At 42.8% G+C, this 18,740-nt stretch overlaps 1 protein-coding gene across 1 annotated transcript in view; it reads left to right on the plus strand.

The window, feature by feature from the left end:
• Positions 1 to 9,539: 9,539 nt before the first annotated feature.
• The window catches only part of RALGAPA1 (Ral GTPase activating protein catalytic subunit alpha 1), a gene marked incomplete in the record, with an annotated part of 246,933 nt that continues 237,732 nt past the window's right edge, over positions 9,540 to 18,740 (plus strand). Inside the window, 1 exon segment of the mRNA XM_034768622.1 lies at positions 9,540 to 9,911. Within this exon segment, the coding sequence (XP_034624513.1) occupies positions 9,806 to 9,911 (106 nt within the window).

Genomic DNA, 18,740 nt, shown 5'->3' on the forward strand with positions numbered 1-18,740 from the left:
AACCGCGCCATTCCCGCACGCGACACAACGCAACCCAAGCCCCTGCCGCATGGTCCTTCTCGCCGCTTATTGGTGGCTACTGGGCCGGGGGGCGGCTCCCCCGCCAAACTCAGCAAGTGTGGTAGGCCGTTGTGCAAAGCATCATGGTAATTGTAGTTCGTTTGAGGGGACTGTAGTTTCATAGCTGTGGATTAGATAGGGGAGGAGCCAGGCTTGTGATGAGCGCTGGGGCTGGGGAGGTAGAGGTAGGGAATTCCCACCCTCCCCTGCAATCCCTCTGGCGCCAAGGGTGCTGATCTAATTGAAGGGTTCCTTGATGGTTACCGTTTATGAGTTAGAGCTAGGAATATATGCCAGAGCTGGTTTCATCTCCTCCTGTCAGCCTTGCGCAGCATGAGATGGGTCAGGGGAGTGAGGGATGGACGGACAGGCTGGCTGGCATTTGGGTGAATGGTCACACTCACAGCAGTACCTCCTGGCCTAGACATCAGAACCCTACATCTGAATACTGAGCTTCAGTGTCACTTCAAACAGCAATTCTCCAAAATGATTAGAGGTTTTTTGTTTTGTCTTTTAACTGGAATTACTCAATTACCATTTACCTCAAATTAGCTAACACGTTTGTACCTTGGTCTGAACAGACCACAAACATTTATGGTTCACCCTAGGCTGAGCCATTTACCATAGGATTAAATCTCTCCAGTTTCCAATCTGGGGTTCAGCTAAGAGAAGCTTGAATAATGGAGGTGACCAGCTCAAAGCTGATAAACTCCATGGGAAGGAAGCAGCAAAGGTAGCAAGGAAGGAGAGCACAGGGGGGAAGCAGATGACTGAAATCTTTAAGCTCTTAAGAGGGCTTCAGAAGACAAAACTTTTTAGGCAGATGAGAAGCAGGGAGGAGAGCAAGGAGCTGTCTGTTCTCCCTTCCCTGACTATAATGTTTTATGTTGGCCGTTAAACATATAAGAGGTCTGTATTTTTTTCCATAAATGTATGCATGCAACTTTTCAATGGGGAATGAGTTGCATCTGTGGGGATAATCAGGCCCAAGAGTTTCATTGGCTTCCCTCCTCCTGACAAAACCAGTCTTGGACAGGCCTTCCAGGTTCTTGGTTAAATTATTAAATAATAATTATGAATAAATTTTAACTCACCTTCACCTATTTATCTTAATGTAGAGCGCTGCTCCTTTAGCCATATTAGCAATTATGTATTTCACAGCTCTTTAAAATCAACCACAAAATTGTGAATTAATGACTACCTTATATCGTTTTATACATAGCAGAGAAATGTATTGCTCAGTCAGATCTTATAACTGTATAATAGACTTCCCTCCCCTACTTTCAGAATAGACACTAATAAAGGAAGGCTTCAAAAGAGTTTTGTAACAATGGGGTCCATGTAAGAACCCACAACACAAAATTTCTCTATTCATTTAAGGTGTGGACTGAAAGTTGGATGTGACAGCATGAATGTTTCCTTAGATGAGATTGGGATGTATTTAAAGATACCGCATGAAATGTTTAGCACCAACTGGAGTATTGCAATGGTTCTCAAATTGGGAATTTCAAACCACAGCTGAATCACAAGGAGGTGGGATGGATAGTGAATAGGAAACTGAGGTTTAAGTATGAGACAGACTTACTAACAGCTGTTTTATTAAACTGTAGCTAGAAAGATTTGTCATAGAATGTAAATTATTACATATATTAATGAGGCCCAAAAACACTGGGCCACATAAATCAGTTACCCATTCTCATATGAGGAGGACAAGGAAAAATGACAAACACAAAAGAAAAAAATACAACCATCTTCTGCGTTGCTTAGTACTTCTTGTCTTGTCTGTATATCCTTTGGCAAAACTGGCAAAACCCTCCTAGCAAAGACAAGGTCTACATAAAATAGTTATTAATGGTTACAAAACACCATGAAAAACTACATTTTGTTGCTTTGTAATTAGAAATCTGCAGCTTCTCTATTCCCCCAATGGGATCTCTGAAAGCAGCTCATCCTCTCAACCAGGAGCCGTCAATTGCTACGGAACCTAAAAACCTCATAATTGCGTTCCCTGTTGCATTGTCAGTGATGCCTTACCTAAAGCATTCTTGCTTTTTAAATATCCCCCCTTATACATGATGCATTGTCTTCTCCCACAAGACCAACCCAACTGCTGCCAGTCCAGCAGCCTGCACCAGCAAGTCTTGACTGAGGTCAGTGTGGGGGATTATAGCATCAAAGACCATGTATCCAGTTACCCGTCCTGGCTTGTTAATAAAAACATATCACAGTAATGCTCAAGGACACTACATCTTAAAAAACCGTTACTGCAGTGTTTTGGAGTATTACTAATTACATGATTTTGGTTAAGGGAAGTTAAACCACTCTGTGGGAAGAACAAGCTTTGTGGCCTAAAAAAAAATACAAAAGATCAAATGGAAAATATTTCCATTGCCAACCTCAGAAAGTAGAAGAAGAAACATACCTGTACATGTTGAGTGCTGCAAAGTTGAGAAGGTGTTTCTGTGGTGCTTCCAGTTTTATATGTATAATCATAGAAAAGTAGGACTGGAAGGGACCTCACTAGGTCATCTAGTCCAGTCCCCTGCCCTGAAGCAGGACTAAGTATTATTTAGGCCATCCCTTACAGGTATTTGTCTAACCCAGTGTTCTCAACCTGCGGCCCCGTTAGCACACAGCTGCGGCCCACATGACATCCTCAAGATCATAACTAGGGCACAGCGGACGGGGCACCTGCCCCAGTTGCAGAGGTGGTGAGGAGGTGCAAAAATGGGGTGGTGCAGGATCAGGCCCAGCATCAGCCCTCCTGGCTGGATCGGGCCCAGTGACGTCAGCCCCCACCCCAGCAGGATCGGGCCCAGCAGCATTGCTGGTAGGTATGGGTGCTCAGCACCCCTCCAGCCCTCAAGATCGTGGGTCCAGTGACCCTGGCTGGAGCAGACTCCCCAGCCCTAGAACTGCAGCAGCAGGCAGGCAAAGCACGCTGCATGGCTAAGCTACCTGCAGCTGCGGTAGGAGACTAGCGGGTGCGGGTAGGGCGTTACGGATGGCTAGGGCTGTGGGGGGTGCAGGAGGCTGGTGCATGGAGAGAGGATGCAGGGGGGGGGCGGGCTCTGGGGACGGGGTTGCAGCCGGTGCATAGGGGACAGACTCTAGGTGGGGGGGACTGGTGGCTGGGGTCAGTCCCTGGATAGGGGACTAGATACTGGGGCACAGTCCCTAGATGGGGGTTGAGTGCTGAGGGGCAGTGCTTGTGGGGGCTGGGCACTGGGGGAAGTTGCTGGGGGGCAGTTCCTAGGTGGTCTGGGTGCATGGAGGGCAAGTCCTGGGGGGTCCTTTTTGTCTTTCCCTGCAGGGCAAGCACGTGTACCAGCCTAGAGTTGAGGGGGGGGGTCTGGATGCTGCAGGGACAGTTCCAGGGGAGTTGGATGATGGGGGGCATTCCCTGGCTGGGGTGAGGCAGTCTGAGGAGGGGCTGAGGGGCAGTCCCTGGCTGGGGGGCTGGGTATATGTAGGGGTAGTTCTTGGCAGGGTGTGTGTGTGTCCCACACTTGGCAGGGCTCCCATCTTTGTAAGGCAGGCTCTGCAGCCTTGCTCTCTGGGCACTCAGATCAGCCATGCCACCAACAGCAACGTGGAAGTGAGGGTTGCAATACGCCATTCCAAGGCCCACTTATAGTAAATTAATTAATTTTAACAGTTAATGTTTTACTTATTTTGCTAATTTTAAATATCTTGGTAGACATTTACCAGTGTTGAAATGAAAGGTACTATATTGATTTGAATCCTAGTGCTGTCATATAACAAATACTAAACCTTTTTTTTTTTTTATGTATAGGTAGTATAAATATTGTGTGGATGCGGCCCACATAACATATAGAGAGCTGCATATGCGGCCCACAATGGTAAATATGTTGAGAACCACTGGTCTAACCTGTTCTTAAAAACCTCCAATGACAGAGATTCCACAACCTCCCTAGGTAATTTGTTCCAGTGCTTCATTACCCCTACAGTTAGAAAGCCTTTCCTAATGTCTAACCCAAATCTCCCTTGCTGCCATTTAAGCCCATAACTTCTTGTCCTGTCCTCAGAGGTAGTGAGAACAATTTTTCTCTCTCCTCTTTGTAACAACCTTTTATGTAATTGAAAATTGTTATCCTGTCCCCCCTCAATCGTCTCTTCTCCAGACTAAACAAACCCAATGTTTTCTATCTTTCCTCAGAGGTCATATTTTCTAGACCTTTAATCATTTTTGTTGCTCTCCTCTGGACTTTCTCCAATTTATCCACATCTTTCCTGAAATGTGGCGCCCAGAATTGGACACAATACTCTAGTTGAGGCCTGATCTGTGCAGAGTAGCATGGAAGAATTACTTCTCATGTCTTGCTTACAACGCTCCTATTAACACATTCCAGAATCATGTTCACTTTTTTTGCAACAGTGTTACACTGTTCACTTATATTTACTTTGTGATCCACTATAACCCCCAGAACCTTTTCTGCAGTCCTCCTTCCTGGGCAGTCATTTCCCATTGTGTATTTGTGCAATTGATTATTTCTAAGTGTAATACTTTGCATTTGTCCTTATTGAATTTCATCATATTGATTTCAGACCATTTCTCCAGTTTGTCAAGATTATTCTTAATTCTAATCCTGTTCTCCAAAAGTGCTTGCAACCCCTCCCAATTTGGTATCATCCACAAACTTTATTGGTGTACTTTCTATGTCATTATCTAAATAAATTATGAAGATATTGAATAGAACAACACCCAGGACAGATCTCTGCAGGACTCCAACCAATATGTCGGTCCAGCTTGATTGTGAACCATTGATAATTACTCCTTGATTTTGCTTTTCCAAAAGGTTGTGTACTCACCTTATAGCAGGTTCATCTAGACTTTATTTCTCTAATTTGTTTCTGAAAAGCTCATATGAGACTATCAACAACCTTACTAAAGTCAAGATATATCACATCAACTGCTTCTCCCCATCCCTCTTTGTCAAAGATGGATATTAGGTTGGTTTGATGTGATTTGTTCTTGACAAATCCATGTTGACTGTTACTTATCACCTTACTTCCAAACTGATTGATTGATTATTTGTTTAATTATCTTTCCAGGTACTAAAATTAAGCTGACTGGTCTATATAATTCCCTGAGAAGTCCTTATTTCCCCTTTTATAGATAGGTACTCTATATTTGCCCTTTTCCAGTTCTCTGCTCTCTCTCCCATCCTCCATTAGTTCTCCAATGACATCCCTGTAAAGAAAATAAAAACAAGTATACCTTACTATAACAATATAGTATTAGAGTTTGGAGCTATTACTATAGAATAGGGCAATATTTTTTTATAGTGATGGCTGTCACCTGATAACTATAAAATGTGAGTTTGATGGTTTGTGAGTGGTATTCATGACTCATGCAATTCACAAGGAGATGATGATGATGATTGCAGAGTGCCGCAAGAATCACAGCTCTAAAGTACATGTAAAAATACGAAAGATAGTGTCTCTAATCTAGGTCAGATAAATCCAATACTGTATACTCAAACCACAGACGTTGAGAAGATCAGCGTAGGATAGACTATATGTCATTTCTTAGGTCCTGTTACAATTTCATGACAACTTTGCAAGGCTGCATCACCCCAGGAACAATATCTATTCATCAGCTACCTGTTCTTTACCATGTTTACTGATGATAATGAGAAAAATAGTTACATATGTTCTGTGGTTTATACAGTCAGATACTGAGATTATGTAGAGGTGTGGTAACCATTCTGTGTTAAAGCAACATTTTTGTTGGTGTCCAGTTCTGCTCCCATTGATGCTAATAGGAGTTTTTTGCAATTGACTTCAGTGAGAGCAATATCAGACCCAGTTATGGAATAGCCTTAGTCACATCATTGTTAAGATTGAGTGGAACTTTCTGTTTAGAACTGATTCTTTAAAGTGCTCTAAAATCCACATGTGACATTGCACTCCATATGTTTATGGAAATATGCTTATGAGTGTGAATATAATGTAACTGGAATATGCTTTATGCAAAAGGTCTCTTGTAAGGTATCATTACAAAACTTATAATCTACTGAGTGTATTCATCCTATTTGTATGAATGTATCATTATTGTATCTGAAGCTAGAAATATAAAGTATTACTGTGAAGTCCTATTGTAACTATGCAAAGTGTGGGCCATTAATGATGGCTTGGAATCTTGATGGCTCCCATTAACCAGGAAAATTGGTTGTAAATGGCTCTGTTTACTTGCAAACCTTCCTGGGTACGTGCAGGCCATCCCTGAAAGGATGGAGAATGAGGTCTTACAGTGACATGTGATCATGTCACCTGGTACTGGAATCCATCTTAAACCTGGTGCTTTTCCATTTAAAAGGAAGGATGGGAACCCAGAGAGAGACAAAGGATTCCCGCCTTGTGCCAAAGCTATAAAAGGGGGTGGAACAGAACAAAGGAGGCGGCAGTCATAAGAAATCCCCCAGTTACCACCTGAGCTGGAACTAACAAGAATTGTACTGGGGAAAGGATTGGGCCCAGACTAAGAAGGAGTCTAGTCTGTGAAAGAAGCTTATTGGAACATCTCTGAGGGTGTATTCAGTTTCTTAATATATTAGGCTTAGACTTGAGTGTTTTTGCTTTATTTTACTTGGTGACTTACTTTGTTCTGTCTGTTATTACTTGAAACCACTTAAATCCTACTTTTTATACTTAATAAAATCCCTTTTTTATTATTAAACCCAAATTAAGTGATTAATACCTGTGGGAGCAAACAGCTGTGCATATCTCTCTATCTGTGTTATAGAGGGTGGACAATTTATGAGCTTACCCTGTATAAACTTTATAGAGAGTAAAACAGATTTATTTGGGGTTTGGATCCCACTGGGAGCTGGGTGTCTGGGTGCTGGAGACAGGAGTACCTGCTGAGTGGTTTTCAGTTAAAGCCTGCAGCTTTGGGAATGTGGTTCAGACTCTGGGTCTGTGTTGGAGCGGAGTAGCATGTCTGGCTCAACAAGACAGGGTTCTGGAAGTCAAGCTGGCAGGGAAAACGGGCTCAAAGGTAGTTTCAGCACATCAGGGGGTCTCTGTGACCGAACCTGTCACACCATATGTAAAGTCAGATTTTCCTGAAAAATGTTATGCCGGTTGAATGCAGAGTTAGTGGTGTAAATTTGGGATCATTTGGTCCAAGTGTTCCTGAGGTAAAGACCTTCAAAAATGTATATGATTTTAACATTTTCATGTTCTTATAATGCTTTTTCCACCGAGCTAGGGAAAAACTGTGGCCCTAATCCTCATAAAATCTATATAATTGATCTGTCCCTAAGCAGAGGGAGACTGGACCCAGGGTATCCCACCTGGGTTCCCTAACCACTGGATCATGGAGCCATTCTCACATGCTGTCTGTCTCTGGTCCAATGACTATTTAAGTATTTATCCAGAGTGGAACAGTTATTGGGCCAGAGAGAGAGAAAGAGAGGGGCAGGCAGATGGTGGGGCCTTGGGGAAGAGGTGAAGTGGGGGCAGGGCCTTGGGCAGAGCTGGGGTTGAACACCCTCGGGAAAAGAAGGAAGCCGACATCTGTGATAAGCACCGTCTCCCTGGCCAGACCAAAGCACAGAGACCGTGTGGAGTTCTGACCCCGCCAAACACATGGCTGCCCTGCCCAGAGAAACCTGGGACCACAACAGGATGCCACCCAGTGGCCATGAGGGCATACTATTAGAGATAAGTCACCACTGCAACTTGGACTATAGGGGCCATGCCTCACAATGAAGGGACGGCAATAGCTCACTGCAGTGAATGTAGTCTCCCTGCTGGGAGGCCCCCTACCCAAGAGTTGACTTACACAGGGCCTTGGGCTGGGACCTGGTGGAGTGGGAGGGCCTGGGTTCCCCTACCTCCCCCTCAGCCTTAAAGCCTGGGGCACCTTGATCAAGCAAGGGGCTGGAAGTTGAGTCCTCTAACCACTAGGTTGCTTGGCCCTCCAATCCTCCCTGTTACAGTCCCATTCTATTATTTAAAATTTCTAAAACTATGCTTTCATTTTAGTTACTTAAAAATAAAAGAAAGATAAGGCCTGGCAAATTCTCAAAACAAAAATATTATTTAAAAAAATTAAGGTTGTGGAATTACAAAATGTATTTACTTGTCACACAATTTAGAAAACCAAGCACTTAAAAATAAATCTTGCACTGCCAGCTGATTGGATAAATTATTCTCATTAAGTATAAAGTAATATATATTTAATATTAAATAATCAACCTTCAGAGTTAAAGTTATTGTGCTGTAATGAAATGTGTTCTTTTATTATATCAGCAAGATAATGTTGCCAATTCTTGCAATTTTACCATGACTCCTGCAACAGTTCGTATATTTCTTAAACCTCCAGCTGCTGGGATCACATTATCACCTGAGAACCTCAGCTTTCATAAAAAAAAAAGTAACCTTTTAGCATTCATACTTAAGGCAATGATTTTGGCACATAAATTTTTAGTAAATTTCATGGCAGAGGTGTGGGAAAAAGCCTGTAAGTCACAAAAGGGGGCACGAGAGTCCACCCTGCACCCACACCACAGCAGAGATGCATGTACTGCGGTGCTCTGTCTAGTTCCCTGCTCTCTGGGCATTGCGACCTGGCACATAAGATCACACTCAGGTTTGATGTGTCTGTCCCTTTTGCCTCCATCTACGGAGGAGGGATAGGCTCGCGCTAGGTCACAACATCTAGAGCAGTGAGCTGAGACCAGCCTTGCAGGACAGCAACTGCCACTGCAGAGTGGGTGCAGGACAGACTTCTCACAGACTTTATTCAAATTCATATTACTGTAAACATCATGACCTCTGTGTCAAAATCACAGCTTTACTCATGGTTGCAGAGAAATGCTTGAAAACACAAACCCTAAATGTACCAGAAGACAAAAAATGGGGGGGAGGAGATTATTTTATAACTCGTGACTTTTAAGTCAGACTTAATGTTGGCAGGTGACTTATGATTTTTGAATGCCAGGTGTTGGCTATACTGCCAACCTTAACTTTTGGGGACTTCTTCAATATTTGGAATATTGATATTTTCCTTCTCTGGCTATTGTCATTTTGGTGTCCTGAAGGAGACCCAGCATTGAGTCCTTATATCAAATGTCTTCCCTTCCTGCTCCTGCCTGGTAGCTGTAGTGTCAAAAAAAATGATTTTGCTACTGATCATAAGAAGATGACACAGAGAAGTGTTAGCAAGAAATTGAAACTTTATTTCCTGACTCTCTTGGTGAGGGTTATCCCAGGGCTGGGGTCACTCTCCATTGACTCCAATGCCTGCTGTTACCGCAATCAACCCATCCCATGGCTCCTTCTGCTCCAGCTACTGACCTAGCTCAGTCCTGTGCACTACTCTCCCCACGCGCTTCCCCAAGCCCCACCCCTTTGCCACCACCCTGGGCGCTGCCCCCTAAGGCAGAGTTGAACCTTCCGCCTCGGCGTGCGTTTGGAACCTCAGTCCCGCTGTGACGTCACGGCGCGGTTGCTACGGGAACACCAGGAGTGTGCCTGACGACTGTCGTGAAGCAACGGGACTACTAGAGCTGTGGGGGGAGCTTAGGCCTTGTCTCCCCCTTTTTTCGGGCGCTGACTCCGCGCCACTCCCCCTCCCCCGCCGTATCGCCAGAGGAGGCGGTGCTGCCGCTGTTTGCTATGTAGGGGGCCTGGTGCGGGGGGATCCGGAGGCCACTGTCCGCCTCTTGAGAGCCGGGGGGACCCCGACTGCCAGGCCGGGGGGTCCGGCGGGATGTTCTCCAAGAAGGCGCACGGGGATGTGCGGAAATCCACGCAGAAGGTGTTGGACACCCGCAAGGACCCGCTCACCCGCCTCAAGCACCTGCGCGTCCTCATCGGTGAGGCCCAGGGTGGGAGCGAGAGGGGCTGGGCGGGGAAAGGTGCCCTGGCCTGGGGTGTGTGGAGAGGGAGAGGGGCCCAGGCTGGAATGGGGGTGGGGGCGGTGCTCCGGCGTGGGGCGCGAGAGGGGTCTAGGCGAGGACGGGGGGAAACTGCCCCGACCCGGGAGGCGTGCGGAGCGAGAGGGGTCCCGGCCCCGAGGGGGCAGAAGGGTGGGGTCACTCCAGTCTGGGGTGTGTTACCTTGTGGTTAGCGACCCAGGCTTGTGGGCTCCTGGTGAGCCCTGGTTGGGTGTTTCCTCCCTTCCTCGGCTGGCGGCGGGGCTTCATGGCCCAGGTTCCTGGTTTAGAAAAACACAAAACGTAGAGGCTTGTGTCTGCCCAGTTGCATGGGTGAGGGGCAGAGGGGGGGGGGGGGGGGGGCGGTGTTGCCTGGGGGGGGGGGGTGGATTCTCACCCAAAAATAGGAGGGCAGGCCCAGAGCCTTACACCAAACCTCTTTGTTGGCATGATAGTCTACACGGTGTTGATTAAGCGTAAATGACATTAACATTGAGTGTTCCTAAGTAGCTCACGTCATGGAACATCTGCTTGGAACAGGGCTTTGCAGGAGTGCCTGGGATTTTATTCCTGTGGTTCTTGAGCATTGCTCTGCCATTCGCTGAGGCAATTTTTGAGGTGGAGTGAAGGGTTAATTAAATTCATGCCACCTCTTCTTCCCTCCTGTTCCTTCCAACCCCCGAAGACCTGTAATATGAAAGACTACAGTAATGGTGATTTTTTTGGAAGTTGAAATTTATTGGAAGTTGTGGATAAAAAGGGAGAAGTTTGTGTGTTTAATTTGTCCTGCGAAAGAAATATATGCTAGATCTGTATAAATACGGCAAAATTGTTTGATATCTTTGAATAAAAACTGCTAATGAGCTTTAATGGCATTTGTAACCCCTCTTATCCACGTTACATAAATGCTTGTATTAGCAAATTTTGTTTGTAAGAATTTTCACAGTAACAGCATCACAAATACTTGTTAAAATGTATTCAGATGTGTATTCGTGCTGGACGTGTTCCTGTAAGCTCCCTTGGGTTTGGGAGTCCTTCAGTTGGAGTGGAATCAGCACTAAGCAGTAGTTTAGTACAAATAGTGAATGATAAGTAATGTATACATGATGCAGTAATCATGGTGATGATAATTTGTTAGAGGTCAGTAGGTTGAAATAACAAATACATTTGTAAAAATCGAAGTCTGTTCAAGGATACTTGGAGAACAGAAAAAGTGATTACATTCACTGCAAATAGTGAGCTGTGCCCTGTTTTTCTGCCCTGAAATACATTAGGTGCAATTGTAGGTCTGTCACTTTCTCTACATGTGATTTGAGCTGGGTCAAGAAGAATGACCTTGGTGCAACTGTGTTTCTTAGTTTTTGGGTAGGAGTCAATGCTCCCAGCTGTTCTTATTTGTGGGATATATAAGTTTCTCGTCCTTACAGTTCAAAACTGCCAAGAAAAATGGTTATTGGTATTTGTTCCTCTAAATGCCAATGCAAGGGTACAACTGTTAACATGTGGCAGCCTTATAGTTTACAACACTTGTAATTACACTGTCTCAAAAGAGGATACTACATCCTTGTAATTAACTTCTCTTCCTGCTGGGGTGGGCTGGAACAGTTATCTCCCTATCCTTGAAATCATTAAATTGTTCTTACCTGTTTATACTGGACCAATTGTGGCTTGCGCTGTGTATAAATACATAAACTGCCAGATAACACAGCTTTTAATCAACCAGAAAGCTCTTAACTGGCATTTGATATTTTCTGATACAAATCTTCAATCTAGTAACTAGGTAGTATACTGTCCAGGAGTTTATGCAATTGCACATTCTGCATTCTACTTTTATTCAAAAGAGGCAGAAGACAAGTAACTTCATCTTCTCCAGCATTTGAAGAGGTCTGCAATAGGAACCAGCCTCACAAAGGAACAAAATGCAATTCTGAATTTATATTATTTGGTTACCCTTAGTCTGTATTATTTTGTTTGATTTGAACTTCGGGTATTTACTTCCACTCCTTTGGAAGTTAGATATGGTTGATAAGAAACAAGGGCTGCAGCTCTGTTAGGAACATCATCACAATGTCAGCTAATGGTTCTTAATTAATCTGAGGTTTTTGCAATGACTTTAAAACAGACTAAATCAGTTGGGGCATGTTTTCCTTTGACTTTTCCTCCCCCCACCACATCCATAGAAACACAGCACCTGCCTGTTCCATTTGCCACAGTCTTAGGCCATGTCTACATTACACAGCTTTTACTGACATGGATGTGTTGCTACAGCTGTGCTGCTAAAAGTCGTGCAGTGTAGCTGCTGTTTGTCGGTTCTCCTGCCGCCAAAAACTTCCACCCCCAACAAGCGGCGTTCGTGTTGTCAGCAGGAGAGCGCTCCTGCCGACAAAGCGCTGTTCACACTGGCGCTTGTCTGCAAAACTTTTTTGTCTTTCAGGGTTGTTGGGTTGTTTTTTAACATCTCTCTGAAAGACAAAAATTTTGTTGTTCAATTGCCAGTGTAGACATAGCCTTAGAGTACAGTCCAATGCATGACTATGTAGACGAAGGCAGATTTGCTGGGTGTGAATCTGTCTCACATCCTTTCTTTTTTTGCCATGATCTGGCTACAAAATTGTGCCTTCTTGCAGATGTGCACTCCTACATATCCGTGAATTGGAAAAATGACAAGACTTATTCTGGATGGTCCTATTGGCACCTCTCACATACACACTTGACAATAAAAGAAATGGATTGCTGATTGTCTGTAATCTTCTATTCTGTAAGGATTACTCCTTCCCTTCACTCCTTAAAAACATGGTGCTCACACACACCGTGCAAGCAAATCTGCTGCTTGTTTACAAAACACTCTGCCTCTTCTCCCATCCTCCTTTCATGATTGGTCTGCAGGACCAAATTTAAAAATATTGGTGCCAATATCAGATAGATGACTGGTAGTAATAGATAAGGATAACTGTCTGCATTTATTTGGTACACCAGGAGCTATCCCCTAGTCTGAGCAGTGAAGTGTTGTATCTTCCTGTTTACCATCTTCTGTGACTACTCCACCACATTATAATAGTGGGCACTCTGCCATATGCTCCAGGGGAAGCCAACCCAACCACTCCAGTGTCATCTCTGGGAAAAGCTTTCCCCAATCTCTGCTCTGTTTTGCTTCCCCCCGCCTCTTTGTGAAGACTGACTTTTGTACCTGTCAGACCACTTCTTTCCCCAACTCCTGCATATCAGCAAGTTGTAGCAAAAGGAGAATCCCCCCCAGCCATTTCACATCCATCAGAGAAGATAGGAGTTTACCTCCCTTCATAAACTTTAAACCCCTTTAATGGAGCTGCAAAGTACACTGATGGTAACCTACTTGGGAGCTGAATCTCTGCTGTACACTTATTGTTTGGTCCAGTAAGTGCTTGTGTGACTACAGATCCAAGCCCTGGACAGTCACTGCTTTATTAGAACTCATTGCATGTGTTAATAAAATAATGGAAAAAGGAGAATCAGCTGACATAACTTGTTTAGATTTTTCAAAAGGCCTCTGACAAAGTCCCTTATACGGGGCTACTAAAATAGTGAATATTTCCATGACTTCCCCCCCATGATAATTGATTAAAAATGCCATTACTAGTCACCACATTCTTGATCAAAAGATGCTTTTAGTGAAGTGTGTGTGTGTGTGCGCACAGACACAAATGATCAACAGTTCTGCAGTTCATTCACTATAAAAGTTACATGATACTATAATGTAGTGCTAAGGAAAACTAAACCCCAGTTTCATTATAGTGGTCCTTCAAATACTGTACTGGCTGGGGTCCCTATTTTCTGTGGTAATACAAATAATTAATACATGATGGCTTTTTTTTTAACAAGGGGTTGGGGAAATTTTTCAGTTAAGTAAATTTTTAAATTAAATTACTGTAATGAGGTAGATCATTGTTCCTTTCATGAAGGTGAACTTTAACAATGTAGACTTGCTCTGCTGCCATGCCATCAATATCTGAACTGATGCTTCCGCTTGCTGAAGCAGAAGGCATAAGAAATATATTTTTCAGTCAGACTGTGTAAATGTGCCAAAAAGCAAATACTCCCTCAAATTCTTGTATATTCTGTTTGCTTTGTGGAATCAGTTAAATGTACGTTGTTGTAAACAAGATCCTTTGAGAATAAAATATTAGCTTAAGCAGAATATTTTGTATGTTCTGGTCCTGATAGTTTTATTCCACAGTAAAAAAGTAATGGGGAAAGAAGAGTTTTATTTTTGATGAAAATTTTGCATCTAATATTTAAAACTAAGACCAACTTAATAGCTGCTAATGCAAACCAATTATTGGTAGTATTGTGTTTGTAAACATGTTCCACAATTGTAGTTTACTGTTTTAAAATTTTAAAGTGGTCGAACTCAAGAATTTTCATCCATAGCAGTCCTGTTTGTTGACTTTGAGTTATCTATAGCTATCTGTAGAGAGGAAATAGGTCTGTACCTTACAGCTGGATGAAACATATGTTGGACATCCAGTTTGACAGGTCTCTTGCTTAATATTTCTGAGATGCTTACCGGTGTGGATTTGCCTATGTAGGTCAAATCAGAAGGGCTTTAAATTAAACAAATACCTGTTTGAACATGTTTGTTATAAAATTTCAAAAGGATAAATATCCAGTGGCTTTATACTGTAAAATGATGCTTTATAATCTCACAATCTTGCAAGCTATAGTAGCTGAAAGAGTTAATGATCGTTCTAGTAAAGGTGATGGGCGGGGGGGGGGGGGAATACTGTTGCAAAGAGAAGCATTCTGGAATTTTTTTTAGGGGTGATAGGCCACAAAGTTCTTACTGGATCTTTAAACCTGCATTATTTTCTGCAATAGCAGCAGAATGTGTGTTTTCTTTAATGTTAACTGCTATACCTAATCATAGGATATGTTGTTGTTGTTCTTGGCCTCATGTAAAGGAATTGCCTTTCAGTTAAGGAATCTGGACTAGGTTAAGTGTTGGTCTTGACTTGTGAGCCTGGACTAGGTTTGCGGCTTATTTGTGCGGGGCGGGGAGGGCAGGGGCATTGCCAAAGTCAGTTTTGGCAAACATACTGAATAATGAGTTTGTGCTAGGAAACAGTTTGGGATCAGGTCAAAGGTCCAAGCTAGGCAAAGGAGTAGTTTTGGCTTCTGGGGGTGGACTTGGGTTTGTGTGGGCTAAATTTGTGACTTAAGAAGACTTGCAAATGTGGCAGAATGTCTTAAAGTTGCCTCATATTTGTGTTTTGGAACCTGAAGAAGAGCTCTGTGTAAGTTCAAAAGCTTGTTTGTTTCACCTAAGTGGTTGGCCCAATAAAAGGGATTACATCACCTACCTTTTCTCTTTTTTTTTTTTCTCGCCCCCCCCCCCCCCCCCCCCCCCGAGCCTAAGTTTTCATTAAAATAAGTTTTAAGACTCCAGTTTGTATGGTTACAGCGAGAACATTAAAAATGAAGTAAATGTAAACAAGTGTTGATTCCTCCTGAGTTTGCTGGTAACCTGAAACAGCTAGGTTTGAGAGCTTTTGGATACTCTAAATTTCAACATTCCATTGAGATGAAATAAACCCAATGACAGTGTAAATGTCAATGTTCACTATTTTACTGCTGTTCAGTTTAGCAAAAACATCCAGCAAATGTGCTTGTTCATCAATTTTTGGAATGTTGGAGGCTGAACACCCCAGATGTCAAAACGTTCCCCTGGCAACTTCTATAAAGCAGTAATGAATTTTCAATACAAAGATCTGGTTGCACTCAAATAATCTGTGACAGCATTAAAAAAAATTAACATAAAGAAACCAAAATGGATCATATTATATTGGAAGGACTGTTGCATAGCTCTGGGGCTCATGCTGTGTAATTTAGGTCTAATGTACCACATAATATACAGACTTATTTATAGTATGCGCAGAGTGGTATACACTTTTGGGCCTGATCCAAAGTCCCTTGAAGTCTCTGAGGATGTGTATTGTATGTTTTCACACCCTAATTAAAGGGACATAGGTGTTGTATCTTTAACAAAGCTACCCTTCGCCAAACATTTGGTTAGATGTTGGAGTTAAATGGGAGTTTAAAAAGCCTTCCACCATTTTAACAGTCAAGCATTAAGAGAGCTGGGAAACTCCTTACTGAATAGCAATGCTACCTTCCCCGTCTCATATTTGGAATGCAGTAATTTAAGCAATATGGCTTATCAAATGTTTTGTTATCTTATTTTAACATTCTTTGTTAACTTTTATAAGTACCATTAAGTTCTGAGAATTTTCTAATGAACTTCTCCAAATGATTAGTTCCTTTAATTTAAAGAGAACTGTCATTATAAATATTGGTGCTTTGTGCAGTTTACTGTAATCTACTGAAAGGCAGCAAGCAGATTACTTGTCTTGAAGTCTGGATTATAGGGTGGGTTGTGGGTTTTTTTTTATTTTTATTTTTTTATTTATTTATTTTTTTTGGTACCATTTGCCTTCTTGATCAGATGCATACAGGAATTTTGGATACTGAAATGTTTTCCTATTGATTGCACAGATCATTACAAAAAATGCATTTGAAGTCCTGATACTATAAAGTCTCAATATAAATCTAGCCCTTTGAGTTTTCTAATTATATAACAGTACTTGACACGGGTATCTTTGTTGTTAAGTTGGTATAACGTGCCTTAAAGTGAGAAAATATTTTTTTTTGATGTTAGTGTTGCCACATACTTCGTGTTCACCCATAATTTTTTATCTTTAAATAAAGAACTATTGTTGAAAACTATTTAAACAGTCAAAATCATACGTAAAAGCAACTATGGTTTGGTCTTTAAGCTTAATCATATCTTACAGCATTACATATACAGCATTTAGTAGTGATAACTCTTTGTAGAGTAAATCCTAGTCCTGCATAGATTGTTTACACCTTAACTTGAATATATACCATGATTGTAGAGGAGATAACCTTTTTTCTTCTTTTCTTTTTCAATTTAAAGGTTTGGTAAACTAGTTCTGTTGTTCATCATCGAGTCCTCTGTCCTTTGCAGAGAATATTATTTATTTTAAAATTAAATTACTACTACTACACTTAGTAGATAAATGAATTTTGCTTTGTTTACTAGATTAACATGGAGATTAATAATTCTAAGGCCTTGGCTACACTGGCGCTGTACAACGCTGCAACTTGCTGAGCTCAGGGGTGTGAAAACGTGCCCCCCCCTCCCCCGAGCGCAGCGAGTACAGCGCTGTAAAGCGCCAGTGTAATCAGAGCCTGCAGCGCTGCAAGGTATTCCCGCTGGGAGAGGTGGAGTACATACAGCGCTGCGAGAGAGCTCTCGCGGTGCTGGTGGCGCGACTACACTCGTGCTTCACAGCGCTGCCGCGTCAGCGCTGGGAAGTCCCAAGTGTAGTCGAGGCCTAAGTAACCATCCCTTGAAACTTTGTGACATAGCCTATTAAAATTATATGTAATTTATCTTATCAATTTGGTTTAAAAATCTGATTGCACACTATAATATGTAGAAAGTGGGTAAAATGAACAAAACTGTTTTAGTATACTTTGTTTAACTTTATATATTTAAAAAAAAAAATGCTCCAAGTTCCTGATCTTACATACAGTTCCCTGTGCAGCAGCTGCCCAGTAAGCTATCAACTGCCTGCAGTTCAGCTGTCCCTCCCCCCACTGCCATGTGCTGCTCCTGCTCCTGCCCTCTGCCTTGGAGCTGCTCCCTGAGACTCCTGCTTGCTGTGGGGGGGGGAGGGGGAGAGGTGGAAGAGGGGGGGACTAATATCAGGGTGTCCCCCTCCCCCTGCTCCTGCACCCCGCTTACCCCATCTTCCATAGAGCAGGGGACACACAAGACAGGGTTCAGGACGGAGGGAGCTTGCTGGCAGCAGCTGCGGGCTCAGCAAGCTGATCTAATTAACAAGGTAGTGTACTTAAGACTAGGGTCAGCGTCCTTAAAGGGGAAATGCGCCTCACACTCGCACTGTGTGTCTCTGTCTGCGATGCTGTCTCCCCTCCCTCCATTCCTGCTGCCTTGTAGAGTGTGAGAGTTAACCCTTGAGGGCTCAGCCAATTGATAGTTCATCATTTAGCAGTAAGGCATTCCCTGGGAAATATCTCACCCTCTGACTTCACCACCTCAACCAAGCTTCACAATCATCATCACTGTGTACCAGTATTAAATCGATGGTTTAAAACTTATACTGTGTGTGTATAGTCTTTTGTCTGGTGAAAAAAATTTCCCTGGAACCTAACCCCCTCATTTACATTAATTCTTATGGGGAAATTGGATTCGCTTAACATCGTTTCGCTTAAAGTTGCATTTTTCAGGAACATAACTACAATGTTAAGTGAGGAGTTACTGTACCTGAAAATGTAGGTATCCAAAATCATCATTAGTCACTTTTTAAAGTCTTGGTTTTAATGTCTGTGTGCCTCAATTTCCCCTCTGTAAAATGGGGATAATAGGACATCCGTATCTTATAAGGTTGTTGAGGATAAATGCACTTAAAGCTTGTGAGACACTCGGATACTGTGGTAATGGAGGCTATATAAGTACCTTAGATAAATAGGTCACTGACTTGAATGGAACCTGTGTCCATCCTAGTGACCAGAAGTTTTTGCCATTTCGTGATTGGTGGTGTGATTGTAAGGGCTTGGTAATATCAGTGCAGTTTCTAAAGACAAAGTGTCCATAACGCACAAAGCTGTTATCAAATTGCTATTTTGTTCATAGTGTAGGAGATAGAGAAAGTGCACTACCCTCTTGCAACAGTAGATAATCTCCAC

Source organism: Trachemys scripta, chromosome 4 (genome assembly GCF_013100865.1).
Source record: "Trachemys scripta elegans isolate TJP31775 chromosome 4, CAS_Tse_1.0, whole genome shotgun sequence".
Taxonomy (NCBI): Eukaryota; Metazoa; Chordata; order Testudines; family Emydidae; genus Trachemys; species Trachemys scripta.